The sequence below is a fragment of the Podarcis vaucheri genome (genome assembly GCF_965113315.1).
Source record: "Podarcis vaucheri genome assembly, chromosome: 15".
NCBI lineage: Eukaryota > Metazoa > Chordata > Lepidosauria > Squamata > Lacertidae > Podarcis > Podarcis vaucheri.
This window is the reverse complement of record NC_138753.1, coordinates 1,907,144-1,921,136: the sequence shown is the minus strand read 5'-3', so window position 1 is coordinate 1,921,136 and position 13,993 is coordinate 1,907,144. Positions and strand designations below refer to the sequence as shown.

Below are 13,993 nucleotides of genomic sequence, written 5' to 3'. Positions count from 1 at the left end.
GAGGGGTGTGCAGAATTTGACACATATGCTCTCGTGTACCTTAGGTTTGATTCCAGCATTTCAGGGGGTTGGGATGGATGAGCTTTGGGGGTCCCTTCCAACTCTATGATTCCAGGATTCTACCCAGGGAGGGACAGGGTTTCCTCCAAGAAGCTGGAGCCTTCCCCAGATGATGAGGCAAGGCTGCATCTCTCCAGATGTTCTCGAAGTCCATCACCATCCCTGGCCATTGGGAGTCCAACCACATCTGGAGGGCAGCCTTTTTGACCCTGTGCCGTGTGCCTCGGTTTCCCCGGCGGGTGGGCAGAGGTGCTGGTGGGGTGCTGCGCCCGGAGAGGAAAGAAACGAGTATTTTGGAGCTGACAAATCAAATGGGGGTGGGGGGGAGTGTACGGTTAACGAGCCGAGCGACGCAGCATTGGAGTCTGGGACGCCGTGCTAATCCCCTATTAAAACCTTAAAAGGGATCCTGGTGCCTCTCCATATAAACTCATTAACTTTTATGGTGTAATAAATGGATTCTATTAAAACATAATTCCCTCCATGCTGGGGGCAAGTTAACCTCTTTAAGCGGCGGCGGAGGGGCCCCCCTCCCAACCGGGTGTCACGTGGCAAAGGCTGGCACCAATATGGGTGACGGCAGTGCCACAGCACGGCTGGCGCTAATCGAAGTTGCCCGTTTCCACCCACCTTTTAATTTTTCGCCTTTAAACCGCCCTGCTGTCGCTCCTTTAGCTGCAATCTGGCGCCCGTAAATGTAGCAACGGGGGAGCTTCCGTTGACTGGAGGGAGGAGGGAAACTGTAGAATTGTGGAATCAGAAGGGGACCCCCAAAGGTCATCCATCCCAACCCCCTGCGATGGAGGAGTCGCAGCTGGCAGGAGACCACCTGACCTTGGTTTATAAACCTCCGAGGAAGGAAAGCAAGTCGCTTGGCTGGTGAGTTCCAGGGTCTGTAAAGGTTTGGCTGTGGTTGGGGGGAACTGAAGCCCCCCCCCGCCCCAGATGTGACTGAACTGCCTCCCTGCCATCTTGTGGCAGGCTGTTCCACTGTTTAATATTGGAATGTAGGAAGCTGCTTTATACCCAGTGGACCCGTTTGTCTCTGGTGCCAGCCGGGCAAGCAACAAGTCAGGAGGCGTCAAATCAGGAGTGGTGGGGGCGTGGCCTGGAGAGAGGGGTGTGGCTAGGCAGGAGGTATGGCCTGGAGAGATTGCCGAGGGCCAGGCAGAGGCACTCAAAGGGCCACACCCCTGAATGAGATGAACTTCAAAGGATAGCTGGACACAAAGGAGACCAGGACTCTTGCCAGGCCTGCTGGCAGCCCGCAGACCCGGCTCCATGGCCTCTGGGGGCCCCATAATAATAATAATAATAATATGAACTTTTGGTCTGTGCCTTTGTCCTCCTTGCCGTCTCCCTCCCCAGGTGTGAGGGGTCCAGGCACCGATCCAGATGGCATTGCACTGCCAATTAGAATGTAAAGCAAGACTTAACGTGAGGCGGATTAATTACGACTGCGGCTGCCCCTTTGAAGAGGCAATTAAGCCTCTTCAGAGCTGGCTGCGGTTTACGACGCTCCATCTTGCGGGGGCCGTGTGGGTGTCTCTTGGAAACGGGGTTGTCAGGTAGAAACGCTGGGCGGGAGGCAATTACGTTCTGCTCAGAGCCATGCCCATTCAAATGGATGGAGCGAAGTCCCCCACGCCCATAGGCGAACCTGCCCATTTTGGGTGCTCGTTTTCGGCTCTCTGCTTCAGTTTGTGATGTGTTGTTTTTTTAAAAGTCCTTGTGAAAATTCGTCAGCATTTCGGTGCAGATTTCTCCCAGCAAGACACATTTTTGTAGCCAGTTTTGCCTGATCTACCTGCATCTGCAAAGCATGTTTCCCCTCATATTTACATTTCCCCAAATTTGATGCCATTTTGTGTGTTGCTTTCGCTAATATGGGAATTTATATGAACCCGTAACTGTGGTATGTGCATTTCTGTACACTGCTCAGTTCCGGTTTGCGAACCTTTTCCAGAAGCCGAACATACTCTGTTTTGAGTGCCCTGCTTCCGATTTGAGTTCCGATTTGAAGGCCTGTCTGTTTTTGCTATTCATTTTGCACTTTTGTTTTTGCGGCTCTTTTTCGTTTTGTTGTTGTGACTGTGTGGAAGTTCAGCTGCTGGTGGACTGATTGCGTGACTTCAGTACACTGTTTATTGCTTTTGTTTTATGGATCGATGGCCTCGTTAGTTAGTAAAATTCACATTAAAATTGCTGTTTTAGGGGTTGTTTTTAAAAGTCTGGAATGGATTAATCCGTTTTGCATTACTTTCGATGGGAAAGCGTGCCTTGGTTTTGGAACGCTTTGGTTTTGGAACGGACTTCTGGAACGGATGAAGTTTGAGAGCCAAGGTACCACTGTACAAGGAAGGAGATGCTGGCACAACATTAGGAGGAACTTTCTGAGCTTTTTGACAAGGGAAGGGAGTTTCTTGTAAGATCCTCTACTTCATGGGAGGCTGGGTGGCCACCCGTCAGGGATTCTTTGCAGGGGGTTGGACTAGATGCCCCTCAGAGGTCCCTTCCAGTTCTACAGCTCTGTGATTCCATTATTCTTCAGGCCCATCCTGGTACTCTTAAAAGCACAAGAGCAGACTGGGCACTTTTTTCCCGGTCAGTCGACAACTCAAGACTTAGGCCAGGCTTCCTCAACCTCGGCCCTCCAGATGTTTTGGACTACAACTCCCATGATCCCTGACCACTGGTCCTGCTAGCTAGGGATCATGGGAGTTGTAGGCCAAAAATATCTGGAGGGCCGAGTTTGAGGAAGCCTGACTTAGGAGATCCATTTTGCAGCGGGTGAGTGACAAGGACGAAGCTTGAGATTTGCACCCTGAAATTATATTGTAATTATTGTTGTTGTTAATAGCAGCCCTAATAATAATGTTTAAAGTGCCTTCACTATGCATGTTCTCCATAATGGAGGGGCATCGATCACCTTCATTGTACAGCTTGCAGCATCTGCTGGAGACACCATTATCTCCCCCCAGCCTTTGATGGCTAAACTGTTTTCTTTTGTGCGAACCACCTCCTTGGCTGAATCTGTTCCATTTTGGAGGAGGGTTTTGGGGTGTGGGTGGGTGTGTTTTATATATTTTTTGTTTTGGTTTATCGTGGTAGATTCCATTGTCATAACCTGCCCTGGGCCATTATGGGGTCGGCCAGGTAAAAACAAAAAATACTCTAAAATAAATAATTTGCCAAGAAGAGAACGCCCTGGTCTTGAGGCATTTACAGCCCACACTTCGACACAGGAAGAACTGGAGGCTGCAGAGGCAAATGGAATCCTTGGATGGATGGATTTATTGCATTTATTGTGGGAATGTTCAGGGATGCAGGAGAGGACATATTGTTTGGTTATAGCCTTTCCAATTTGTGTTAACAAGTTCACAATTTAGCAGAGTAACATTCCCCTTTTTAAACTCAGCGGATGCGTTTGCTCAGGTCCGCTAAAGCCTCTATAATAACTGTTCTGGTATTTTCCCCTTATTCCCTCATAAAAGATAAGACACGACACAGTCTTCTATAAAAGTATAAAAAGAGTTTACTCACTCACATTCTGTTCACAATCGGCTCCCAGAAGGCAGACTTAGCTTAGAAAAGTAACATACACCTGGAAACTATCTCATAAGGAGACAGTTCCTTTGTCCTCCCTGGGCTGGAGCCAAAAGAGCATCTTTGGCTAAGCAGATGTTGCTGCTTCGATGCATGTAGTCAAAGAGGGAGAGATGGCTGCCCTGCCCTGTGCTTTTGTCGTTACCTGCACAGGTGAGGCCACGCCCACCTCTAGTCACATGCAGAGGAAGTCTGTCCCAGCCCAGAAGGAAACAGGAAGTTGACCTGCTGGCTGGACAAACATTCCTCCCCATGTGTAAACATGTTCACTCTAGGAATGTTGTACTTGACTGCTCTTGTGTTCCACATCCCACACATTTATATCCCACAATTTTCTCCAAGGAGCATGAGGTAGGATGCATGGTTCTGGACCTCCTCGTTTAATCCCCACATCCACCCTGTGAGGTAGGTTAGACAAAGAAAGAGAGAATGACTACAGACATCGTGGTTCATGGCCGGGTGAGGGATTTGAACCCTGGTCTCTCCCAGGTCCTAGCCTGACACTCTAACCACTAGACCACCCTGTCTGCAGTCGGAGGCAGCAATCCTCCCAAAGGCCAGCTGCTGGAAACCACAGGGAGGGGAGAGTGGCTCTTGTGATCGGATCCTGATTGCTGGTTTCCCATTAAGGACATCCGGTCAGCCACTGTCAGAACAGGCTGATGGTGCAGCCATAAAACCGCTGGCACATTTGTGAAGCTAAGCAGGGTCTGTTATGGTTTCAGCTTGGAGGAGAGACCGCGTGCTGAGATTCCAGGGGGTTGGTCTAGATGACCCTGGGGTACCCTCCAACTTTCTCGATCTGCAGCAGGAGGGGGGCTTCCGGTCGGGAGTGACGGTGCCACGCGGCTCTCCCCGGGCGCCTGCCCCATTCATCCGAACGAGGCCAGTCCACCAGGGAGGCATTTTTGATGGCTCATTACGGGCTAATGAAAGCAGTCTAGCAATAAGCCTAACAGCTCCTAAATGCCGCCGCGTGCCTGGCTTAGCGGGGAGATAATGTGCGGGAGCCGAGGCAAAGCGCCCCACGGGGGGACCTGCCTGCTTAAACCAGTTGACGCCTGCAGCGTGCAGATAGCATTCGTGGCTCGCGGCTTCTGCACCCACCCCCTCTGCTTCTTTTAAAAACAAACCTAAACAATAATAATAATAAGTTTGACTTGGAAGAAGTGTGCCCCAGGGGCATGTGCAGAGTGCAAATGCCACCTGTCTCTCTTCGCTGTGATTCCTGCATTGTTGGACTAGATGACTCTAGAGGACCCTATGCTACAACTCCATCATTGTACAATCTGGACTTCTTCCCCTGCCTTCCTGCAGAAACCAACGTCATTTTCGGAATATGAATATATAGACCCTTGACTATAAGATTGGCAGCTGGGGCTCTTACATTCCCCGCGCCACTACTGCCTTGCAAAAGGTGATCAGTGATGGCTTTCTTTTCACTGCTTTGGGGGGAGGGGGCTTTTTCATCCAAGGGCCACATTTGCTTCTGAATGACCTTTGGGGGGCCACATGCCGGGGCTGGGAACCAGGGCCAAAAATGGCCAGAACAATAGTTCACTTTCCAAACCATCAGCTGCTTCTTGCACGTCCCTCCTTTCTCTCTGTCCTCCATCCCGGCAAAAACACATGGAAAGAGGTGGTGGAGAGGGTCCTTGCGAGGGCAGTGGCCTGGGGAGGGTCCCCAAGACCAGAGAGGGTGTCCTGGGGGGCTGCATCTGGGTCCTGGGCCTCAGGTTCTCGCCCCCAGCCAATTGCTGCAGGGGCACCCAGCTGTGGATTTCTCTTCCGCAGGGTGTTTAAGCTGCCCCTCTCTCTACCGGGGTCCCTGCTGTCATTTTTAATGACTTTCTCCTCCTTCGCTATTCATATTCCCTGGGAAGAAAGATGATTGAAGGGGCAGCATAAAAACCACCCGTACGACTTTCCCCAGCAAACTTTTGCTGATCGTTCCTGCTGCTTTTCAGAAAGAAAGATTCTGCTGTCAGTTCTTTTTGTTCGGGCCCAGCTTTAAAAATCAATGCGGTTTTTTAATTGCTGCTCTGCTGATCACAAAACGATAATTAGATGGTTACTGCCCCCCCCCCATTTTTTGCCTCTTTGCAGCCTCTGTTTTGTTTTTTTTTTTTAGAGGGGAAGAGGCAGGGGTATAAATTTGCTCAGTGCTTTTTTAAGAAAAAAATGTTTAGGGGTACTCTCATTTTACTACTCATATTGAAGTACCGCCCCTCAAAGAGGCCAAGCTTAGATTCACAAAAATGTTTGGGGGTATGCGTACCCCTGCGTACCCCCGCAGAAAAAAAGCACTGAATTTGCTTATAGATAAAAGAAGAACAAGAGGCCCCTCTGGGCAGGGAGTTCCAGTCAGGCGCAAGGAAAGATCCACACAGATCCCACTGCAGTGATCCAGTCTTGAAGTAACCAAGAGCCGTCTCAGTGGTGGCCGCACCCAGGCAACTCTGGAACTCCCTGCCTAGAGAAGTCAAGCTGCCTCCCTCCTTGCTGTTCCTCTGCTAGCAGGGGAAATTGGCTTTATTCTGACTGGTCTTTGGAAACGGGCCGTTTTTTAAGGAAAGGACTTTTAATAGTGCTGTTGCTGCTTCTACTACTTAATTCGTTCTGGAGGTCCGTTCTTAACCTGAAACCGTTCTTAACCTGAGGTACCACTTTAGCTAATGGGGCCTCCTGCTGCCGCACGATTTCTGTTCTAATCCTGAAGCAGAGTTCTTAACCTGAGGTACTATTTCTGGGTTAGTGGAGTCTGTAACCTGAAGCGTCTATAACCTGAAGCATCTGTAACCCGAGGTACCACTGTATCTGTACAGTGGACACTCGGGTTGTGAAAGTGATCTGTGCAGGAAGCACATTTGCAACCCTGAAGCGTTCACAACCCGCAGCACCGCATCTGCGCATGCGCAGGTTGCAATTCGGCACTTCCGCACATGTGCAAAGCGAGACTTGTTCCAGTACTTCTGGGTTCGGCACAGTGCGCCACCCAAAATCGCACAACCCAAAGCGTCTGTAACCCGAGGTATGACTGTATTTCAATTGATTTGATTTTCATTTTGTTTTGATTTTATTACACATTTTAACTATTCTCCTTTATAGTTTTGTATCTTACCTGTTTGGGGGAAAGGCAGGATATAAATAAACAGAAACAATAACAATAATAATGGCCAGGCTTTCCCAGGTCAGCGATGGCTGTAGCTTTTGCACCAGTTGCAGCAAATAACCTTCATCGGCGATCTTTCTCTCTCTCTCTCTCGCACCCAGGACTCTCCGCCGCGGAGCCCGACAGGCCGGGGGTCTCTGAGGCTGATGGGGAGCCCACGGTGCCCCCCACCCCCGATGAGCCAGAGCGTGAGGCCCACTTTGTCACTACGGCGCCCACCCTGAAGCTCCTCAACCACCACCCTCTCCTGGATGACTTTCTCCACGAGCCCCTCCTCAAGAAAGATTACCTGCGCCAGATTCCCTTCCTGGCTGCCGGCCTCGTGGGTCCGGGGCCTGTCCTTCCGGATGCTGACCTCGGTCCGGTCCCCACAAGCAACCTGGCTGACCAAGACGGCCGCCCTGCTCTCTCCCACGCCGCCACCGGGCCGCCCACCACGCCGCCCATGACCACCGTGTCCCCCACGACCCTGGCGGGTGGGAAGGCCGAAGGGAAGGACGTGGAGAGGACCCCCGAGATGGCCAAGCCAGCCTTCACCACAGACCTCCTGACCACAGCCATGGGGCGGCTGGTGCCGTGGGCTAAATCCGGCCCGCACTCCGGCCGCACGCAGCCACCGGTCACCCCTGTGCTGGGTTTCCAGACCGGTCTGGGTGCCTCGGACCCAGCCACCACCGATGCATTTTCCGGTGGCACTCCGGGCACGGCCGCTGCCCCCACCGCACAACCGGAAGTGACCACGCCCAGGCAGGTATCCGGCGAGGAGGAGGAGACAGCCACAACCACCATCAAGACCACAACCGTCATCACGTCCATTCTGGGTGCAGGTGGGTGACGCACGTTGGGTGAAGCAGTGGAGGAGAGGAATAAAAAAGGGCAAGGGTCACGGACTGGTTGGTCCCAGAGGAATGGTGGGGGTTAATAGCTGGGAAACCCCAAGGGAAGACCCTAAAAGTGGCCCTATTTTTCAGGGACGTCCCTGATTTAGAGAAGCCGTCCCGGTTACTGATTTGATCCCGGAATGTCCCACTTTTCCTTAAAGGTAAAGGGACCCCTGACCATTAGGTTCAGTCGTGATCGACTCGGGGGTTGCGACGCTCATCTCGCTTTACTGGTCAAGGGAGCCGGCGTACAGCTTCCAGGTCATGTGGCCAGCATGACTAAGCCGCTTCTGGCGAACCAGAGCAGCGCACGGAAACGCCGTTTACCTTCCCGCCAGAGTGGTACCTATTTTTCTACTTGCACTTTGACATGCTTTTGAACTGCTAGGTGGGCAGGAGCAGGGACCGAGCAATGGGAGCTCACCCCGTCGTGGAGATTCGAACCACCGACCTTCTGATCAGCAACCCACAGCGCCACCCGCATCCCGGAGTCAGGTGTAGGCAGCAACTAAACAATAAGTCACCCAAGGCCAGTGAATTCTTTATTCGAGGAAGCAAGCCACAGCTCAGGCCTAGTGGTCTCAGCAACGCTTTCTGGGAGATCTCGCCAAAATGACATAGTTGCGAGGACTGAAGGCCCACAAGGACTCCTCCTCTTCTCCAGGGTCTTCCCCAAATAGTCTGCACACAAGCACCCTCTGCTCTGGCCATTTCATTTCTCTCCAAGTTCTCGGAGACCAGGAAGGGAGCTGGTTGTATCAGAAGACAGAGGATCCCTGGATTCTTCAGCAGCCGGCCTCCACTCTGCCTATGGACCAACCTCCACTCCATCCTCTGATTCTGCACTGCTCTCTGTCCCAGCCTCTTCCTGCTCACCAAACCCTGTCACCTCTCCTGCTGCCGACATTTCCTCCTCCCAGTCTTCTCCCTCTGACCACTCATTGTCATCCCGCCACCACTCCCCTGGCTCTGAGCCTTCTTCTTCATCATCATCATCATCAATTATTTCTACCCTGCCCATCTGGCTGGGTTTCCCCAGCCACTCTGGGCGTCTTCCATCAAAAGATTAAAAATACACTAAAGCATCAGTCATTGAAAACTTCCCTAAACAGGACTGTCTTCAGATGTCTTCTAAATGTCATATAGTTGTTTATTTCGTTGACATCTAGTGGGAGGGCGTTCCACAGGGCTGGTGCCACCACAGAGAAGGCCCTCTGCCTGGTTCCCTGTAACTTGGCTTCTCGCATTGAGGGAACCCCCCAGAAGGCCCTTGGCGCTGGACCTCGGTGTCCGGGCAGAACGATGGGGATGGGGACACTCCTTCAGGTATACTGGGCCGAGGCCGTTTAAGAGATAAGTCCAGAATCAGAGGCAGAATTTGAAGCAGGAGAAAGGCCAAGGGGCAGAGATGGGTCAGGCTTGTGAAGAGGCACGGGTGTCTCCCCCTCCTGCTGCAACAAGCTCCTCTCCCCTTTGGTCTCCCAGAACCAGAAGAGGCATGAAAAGGGGCAGAATAGGGTCTGGATTCATGCAGACCCCGTCTCCGATTTGAAGAAGAGTCACTGTGTTCATTAGGCCTGGCACTCCCGAGCAGATCCTGTTTCTTCCAATAAAAAGTTAACTTCACTTACTCCGTGTGATTTATTGCTGGCTTGCTCCTAACAATCATTGTCACAACAGCCCTGTGAAGTAGGTTGGGGCAGAAGAAAAGTATGTTGCCAGACCCCATCCCCACAACTTCCAGGAAGCAGCGTGGCCAATGGGGAGAGGTGATGGGGCTGCAAATGTCGCCCCCCCCCCCATCCTTGACCTGAAATATCCCCAGTGAATGCTTTGGCTCAGTCGGAGAGGCCAGCTTGCTCAGATCTTCGGCGTTGCCAGGCGTTAGATCTGAGCCGTCGGGAGCTGAGCTACCTAAATTTTAAAAGTGCTTGGCTTTGACCCAGCCATCCCAGGTCTCCGGAAGAATGCCGTTTTAATTGTCAGGGAAACCGTTTAGGGAACAACAATGGAATTAATTATGGATTGGAGTGTAGGAAATAGCCGGAAGGCAGGGCTTGGGTTTTTCTGTTTTCTTTCTGTAATGAAAGGAGCAGTGAGAGATTGACGTTCAAAGGGGTCTGCCCTGCTTGGAGCGGGGCCAGGAAGGTTCCGGGGCCTGAAGCAGGAAATGCAAATGGGATTCTGCACACACACACACACACACACACACACACACACACAACTTACGTATTACAGAAAAGTTATCCTGCACAACTCTGGTTGTAATGAGATTGGAAAATCAGGACCACAGGGCACAGTGGTTAGAGCATCTATTTTGCAGAAGATCTCCGTTCCCCTGTCTGAAACCCTGGAGAACCACTGCTGCCAGCCAGTGCAGACAACTGAGCCAGATGGAACAATGGTCTGATCTCATTTATGGCAGCTTCCTGTGTGCCTTGTGTGCAGCCCTTAATTCAGAAGCCTGAGGACTGGGATCTTGTTTTTACCTTTAGATGGAGGAGCTGGAGCTGATTGGTAGAGCGGCCGCTTCACATGCAGAAGGTTCCAGCTTCAGTCTCCACTGAAATCTCCACGCAGGGCTGGGATAAGACCCCTCTGCCTTGAAACGCTGGAGATAGCTGCTGCCGGTCAGTGTGGACAATACTGATCTCAGTGGGCCAGTGATCTGACTTAGTATTAGGGCAGATTATGGAAGCCCCTAGAAGCATCTCCAGTTAAAACGATCAGGTCACAGGTGATGGGAAAGAGACCCTCCTCTCTCCCTGAGACCCTGGAGAGCTGCTGCCAGTCAGTGTAGGCAGTGCTGAGCTCGATAGCTCAGTGGACAGACTCAGTATAAAGCAGGTGCCTGTTTATTTGGAGGAGGAGGGCACCATTTTGCCCCCACCTCAGATGATCAAGAGGATGGAGCAACTGCCGTATGGAAAAAAGCTTGCGACATGGGCCGACGATAAAACCAAATGCTGGAAGATTGAGTCCTTCATGTAGCACAGAGTTAGACTGTGGAACTCCCTGCCACAGGAGGCAGTGTTGGTCGCCAACCTAGATAGCTTCAAAAGAGGCTGAGACGAGTTTCTGGAGGAGGAGAGGCCTGTGAAGGGCTACTAGCCATGATCCTTCTGAATACCCATTGCTAGAAACCACAGGAGGGGAGAGTTTCTCTCGCACTCAGGTCCTGCTTGAGGGCAACTGGTTGGTACTGGCCAGATCCAGCAGGCTCTTATGAAGGTCTTATGCCCCCATCTAGGGCAGGAGAAGGCTTTTGGGGCTGGCTGTGACGGGGAGATCAGAGGAAAGTGGAACTTAGCAGTGCTCCTTCCTTTGTCTAATATTTTGCCCTCTTTGCCCATAGGTCCCTGCAGCTGGAACCTCACTGGCCCCAAAGGCTCGCTGGCCTCTCCCCTCCCCTCTGGCATCCCGTACGAAGGGGGGACCCTTGACTGCACCTACACCATCTCTGTGTACCCTGGTTACGGCGTCGAGATCCGGGTGAGTCGTTGAACCCAGCCTGGTAGCTGTCATGACCTGGCGGGATGCAGCCAGGGAGAAGGGGAGAAGGCTCAGGGCCAGGGGAGGGGTGGTGGGAGGAGGGTGAGTGGTCAGAGGGAGAAGAGGGAGCGGACTGGGAAGAGGAGGTGTCCGAAGGTGAAGAGGCAGCAGGGTTTGGTGAGCAGGAAGAGGCTGGGGCAGAGAGCAGTGCAGAATCAGAGGCAGAAGCGGAGGCTGAAGGGGAGGGAAGCCAAGAGGCAGAGTGGAGCCTGAACAAACTAGGGGGTTCCCCCCTCCTACAGTGACAAGCTCCCCTTTTCGCTGGTCTCCCAGGACCAGAAGAGGTGTGAAGAGGGAGGAGCAGAGAGTGGCATGTAGGGGCATAGTCTCAGACTGCTTGAGAAGGATCCGGGAGAGCAAAAGACTTCGGGAACTGTGGGAAGACGGGGACCTTCAGCCCCCCAAACTGCCTCCTCCGGGCGAGATTTACTGGGACGAGTTGTTATACTTGTTTCTTTGAATGAAGAGTTGACTTCAGTGATTCCGTGTGAATTACACCTGTTCCTGGCTGAAACCTCCGTCTGCAAAGAACCCTTTAGGAGAAACAGGTCCTCAAGACCCAGGACAAAATTCTGGATGGATTTAGAGGGTGTGTTTTTTAGATTCTCCAGCAAGCATGGGGGACATTTTGTAGCCTGAGGGCTGCGTTCCTTGAGCCCCAGATTTTTGTCCTTTATCGTCCGTAAGAGAGCCTCGGCCCCTTTTCTGGGGTGGGGGCTGGTAAGATGAAGGAGGCCGGCAGACAGAGGAGTCCCTCTTCTCGCCTGCAGGGTTAAGCGAGGGGAGGGACGACGACACGGGACCCCGGCTGCATTCTAATGCCACGTTACAAATACAGACATCTTGTCTCCAGGATGCAGCCAGCCGTGCCAGCCCCAAAAGGCAACAGCAGCAAATGTCAAATCGATAGACGTGGCATTTGGCCGACATTTCGACAATACCTGCTTTCTCCCTCCGCGCCGCGTCCCCCGGGGCTTCATTAGGCCCACACGGAAGGAGGCTTGGCGGGCGGACATGCCGACGGAGGGCCCTGCGGCCGTGATACCGCCTCCGGCCTGGACTGGGGGACTCTCCCCAGTGTAGCATTAGCTGGTGGGGAGGGCAGGGGGGGTGTCGCGAGCATCTTCAGCGAGGTGTAAAAAAGACTCCTGAAATTCCCGGGGGGGGGGGAGAGAGATTTCTGTGAAATTGGGACTCTGTGAGATTTCCTCTTTTTTTCTCTTTTTCTTCCCTGGCAGCTAAATTAACAACTCCCTGAAATGCTGCCCTTACACCTCCTTGAGCCATTCTGGGGAACGGAACATCCCCAATGTAGGCATTATATTCTTGCAGTGTAGGCAGCGAAATCCGCACCCAGGACCTGGGCCTGGCGAGAGAGGGACCCATGTGGTGGGTTGCTTCTTTTTAAGATCAAAAGCAGTGATATCCAGGGACAGGCGAATTGGTCAATTTCAGTTTCTTGGGTTCTCCATCCCCCCCCCATAGATAGATAGATAGATAGATGAGAGAGAGAGAGAGAGAGAGAGAGAGAGAGAGAGAGAGAGAGAGAGAGACATATTTGGTTCTTCACATCTTCCCATCAGTTTGCAAAAAAAAACTTTTTTTAAAAAAAGGATTTAAAATTAATCTTCATTTTGGTGTTAATTTCTCCTGGGAGACCAGAACTCAGACCCTCCCACTCAGCCGTGAAGATTCCTGGTTGTGACCTTTGGGCCCATTGCTGCCTCTCAGCCTAACCTACCCTTCACAGGGTTGTTGTGCAGATTCATTGAGGAGAGGGAAGAAGAAGAAGAAGAAGAAGAAGAAGAAGAAGAAGAAGAAGAAGAGGAGGAGGAGGAGGAGGAGGAGTTTATCCAGGGCTCTAATCACCTCACTTCTTCCCCTAAAAAAAATCACTCCTCCAAATTCCCCTTTTCCTCAATCTGCCTCGCAGATCCTGCGTTTGGCTGGGGTGGTCTAGAGGACCTCTAGGTTCCTTCTGAGTCTACATTTCTTTCCTTTGTGTGTGGTGAGCAGCGACCGCCTGCTCCACATCCAAGCTGTGCTTGCCAGGGCTTTTCTCCTCGTGTTCCTGTCTCTCTCCTCCCATAAATCATTCCGCGTCCTGCTAAACCTCACGGAGAGGGAGATTCCCGTCCCACCAGCACTCACAATCTGGTTCCCCCTTCTCCGTCTCGGCGCACTGGCTCTTCTGCCGATCCATCTTGGGCACCTTTGGTGTAATTAGTGCAAGGAGGCTCCTGACTTTGGCCGTTTATCACCGAGCAGCTCCGTTTAATTACCGTAATTAATATACAATCACCACTTTAATGAGAGACGGCAACAGTGACTCGTTTATCAAGATAAGTTATGCAGCCGTCGCCACCGGAGGACGTGGCAGCAACCGGGAACAATATGCTTTGCGTGCAAAAGGCCCCGGGTTCAACTCTGGCAGCATCTCCAGGCGGGGCTCGGAAATATTCCCCCTCTGAAATCCTGGGGAGCTGCTGCCAGTCAGTGTAGGGAATATTGAGTTAGATGGACCGCGGGTCTCAGTCAGTAGAAGGCAGCTTCTTATATTCCTATTTAAAACATTTCTTTTTTTAAAAAAATCATGAGGACTAGGCTCTTTCTTTTCACAGGAAGGGCTGCAGCTCATTGTTTTGCATGCAGAAGGTCCCAGGATCAATATCCAGGTTGGGCTAGGAAGAATTCAGGACACAAAAATAGAAAGGACTTATTT

General features: G+C 51.9%; 1 protein-coding gene across 16 annotated transcripts in view; it reads left to right on the top strand.

Moving 5' to 3' along the window:
* SEZ6 (seizure related 6 homolog) overlaps window positions 1-13,993 on the top strand; it is a 109,512-nt gene that overhangs the window by 64,435 nt on the left and 31,084 nt on the right. For all 16 annotated transcript variants that reach the window (XR_014214179.1, XR_014214180.1, XR_014214181.1 and 13 more), the window contains exons 2-3: window positions 6,940-7,665; window positions 11,075-11,211. Coding sequence is in view for 2 of the 16 variants with exons in the window: in XM_082201723.1 (XP_082057849.1) it covers window positions 6,940-7,665; window positions 11,075-11,211 (863 nt within the window). In the remaining 14 variants the exon portion in view is untranslated. The remainder of the gene's footprint in view (window positions 1-6,939; window positions 7,666-11,074; window positions 11,212-13,993) is intronic.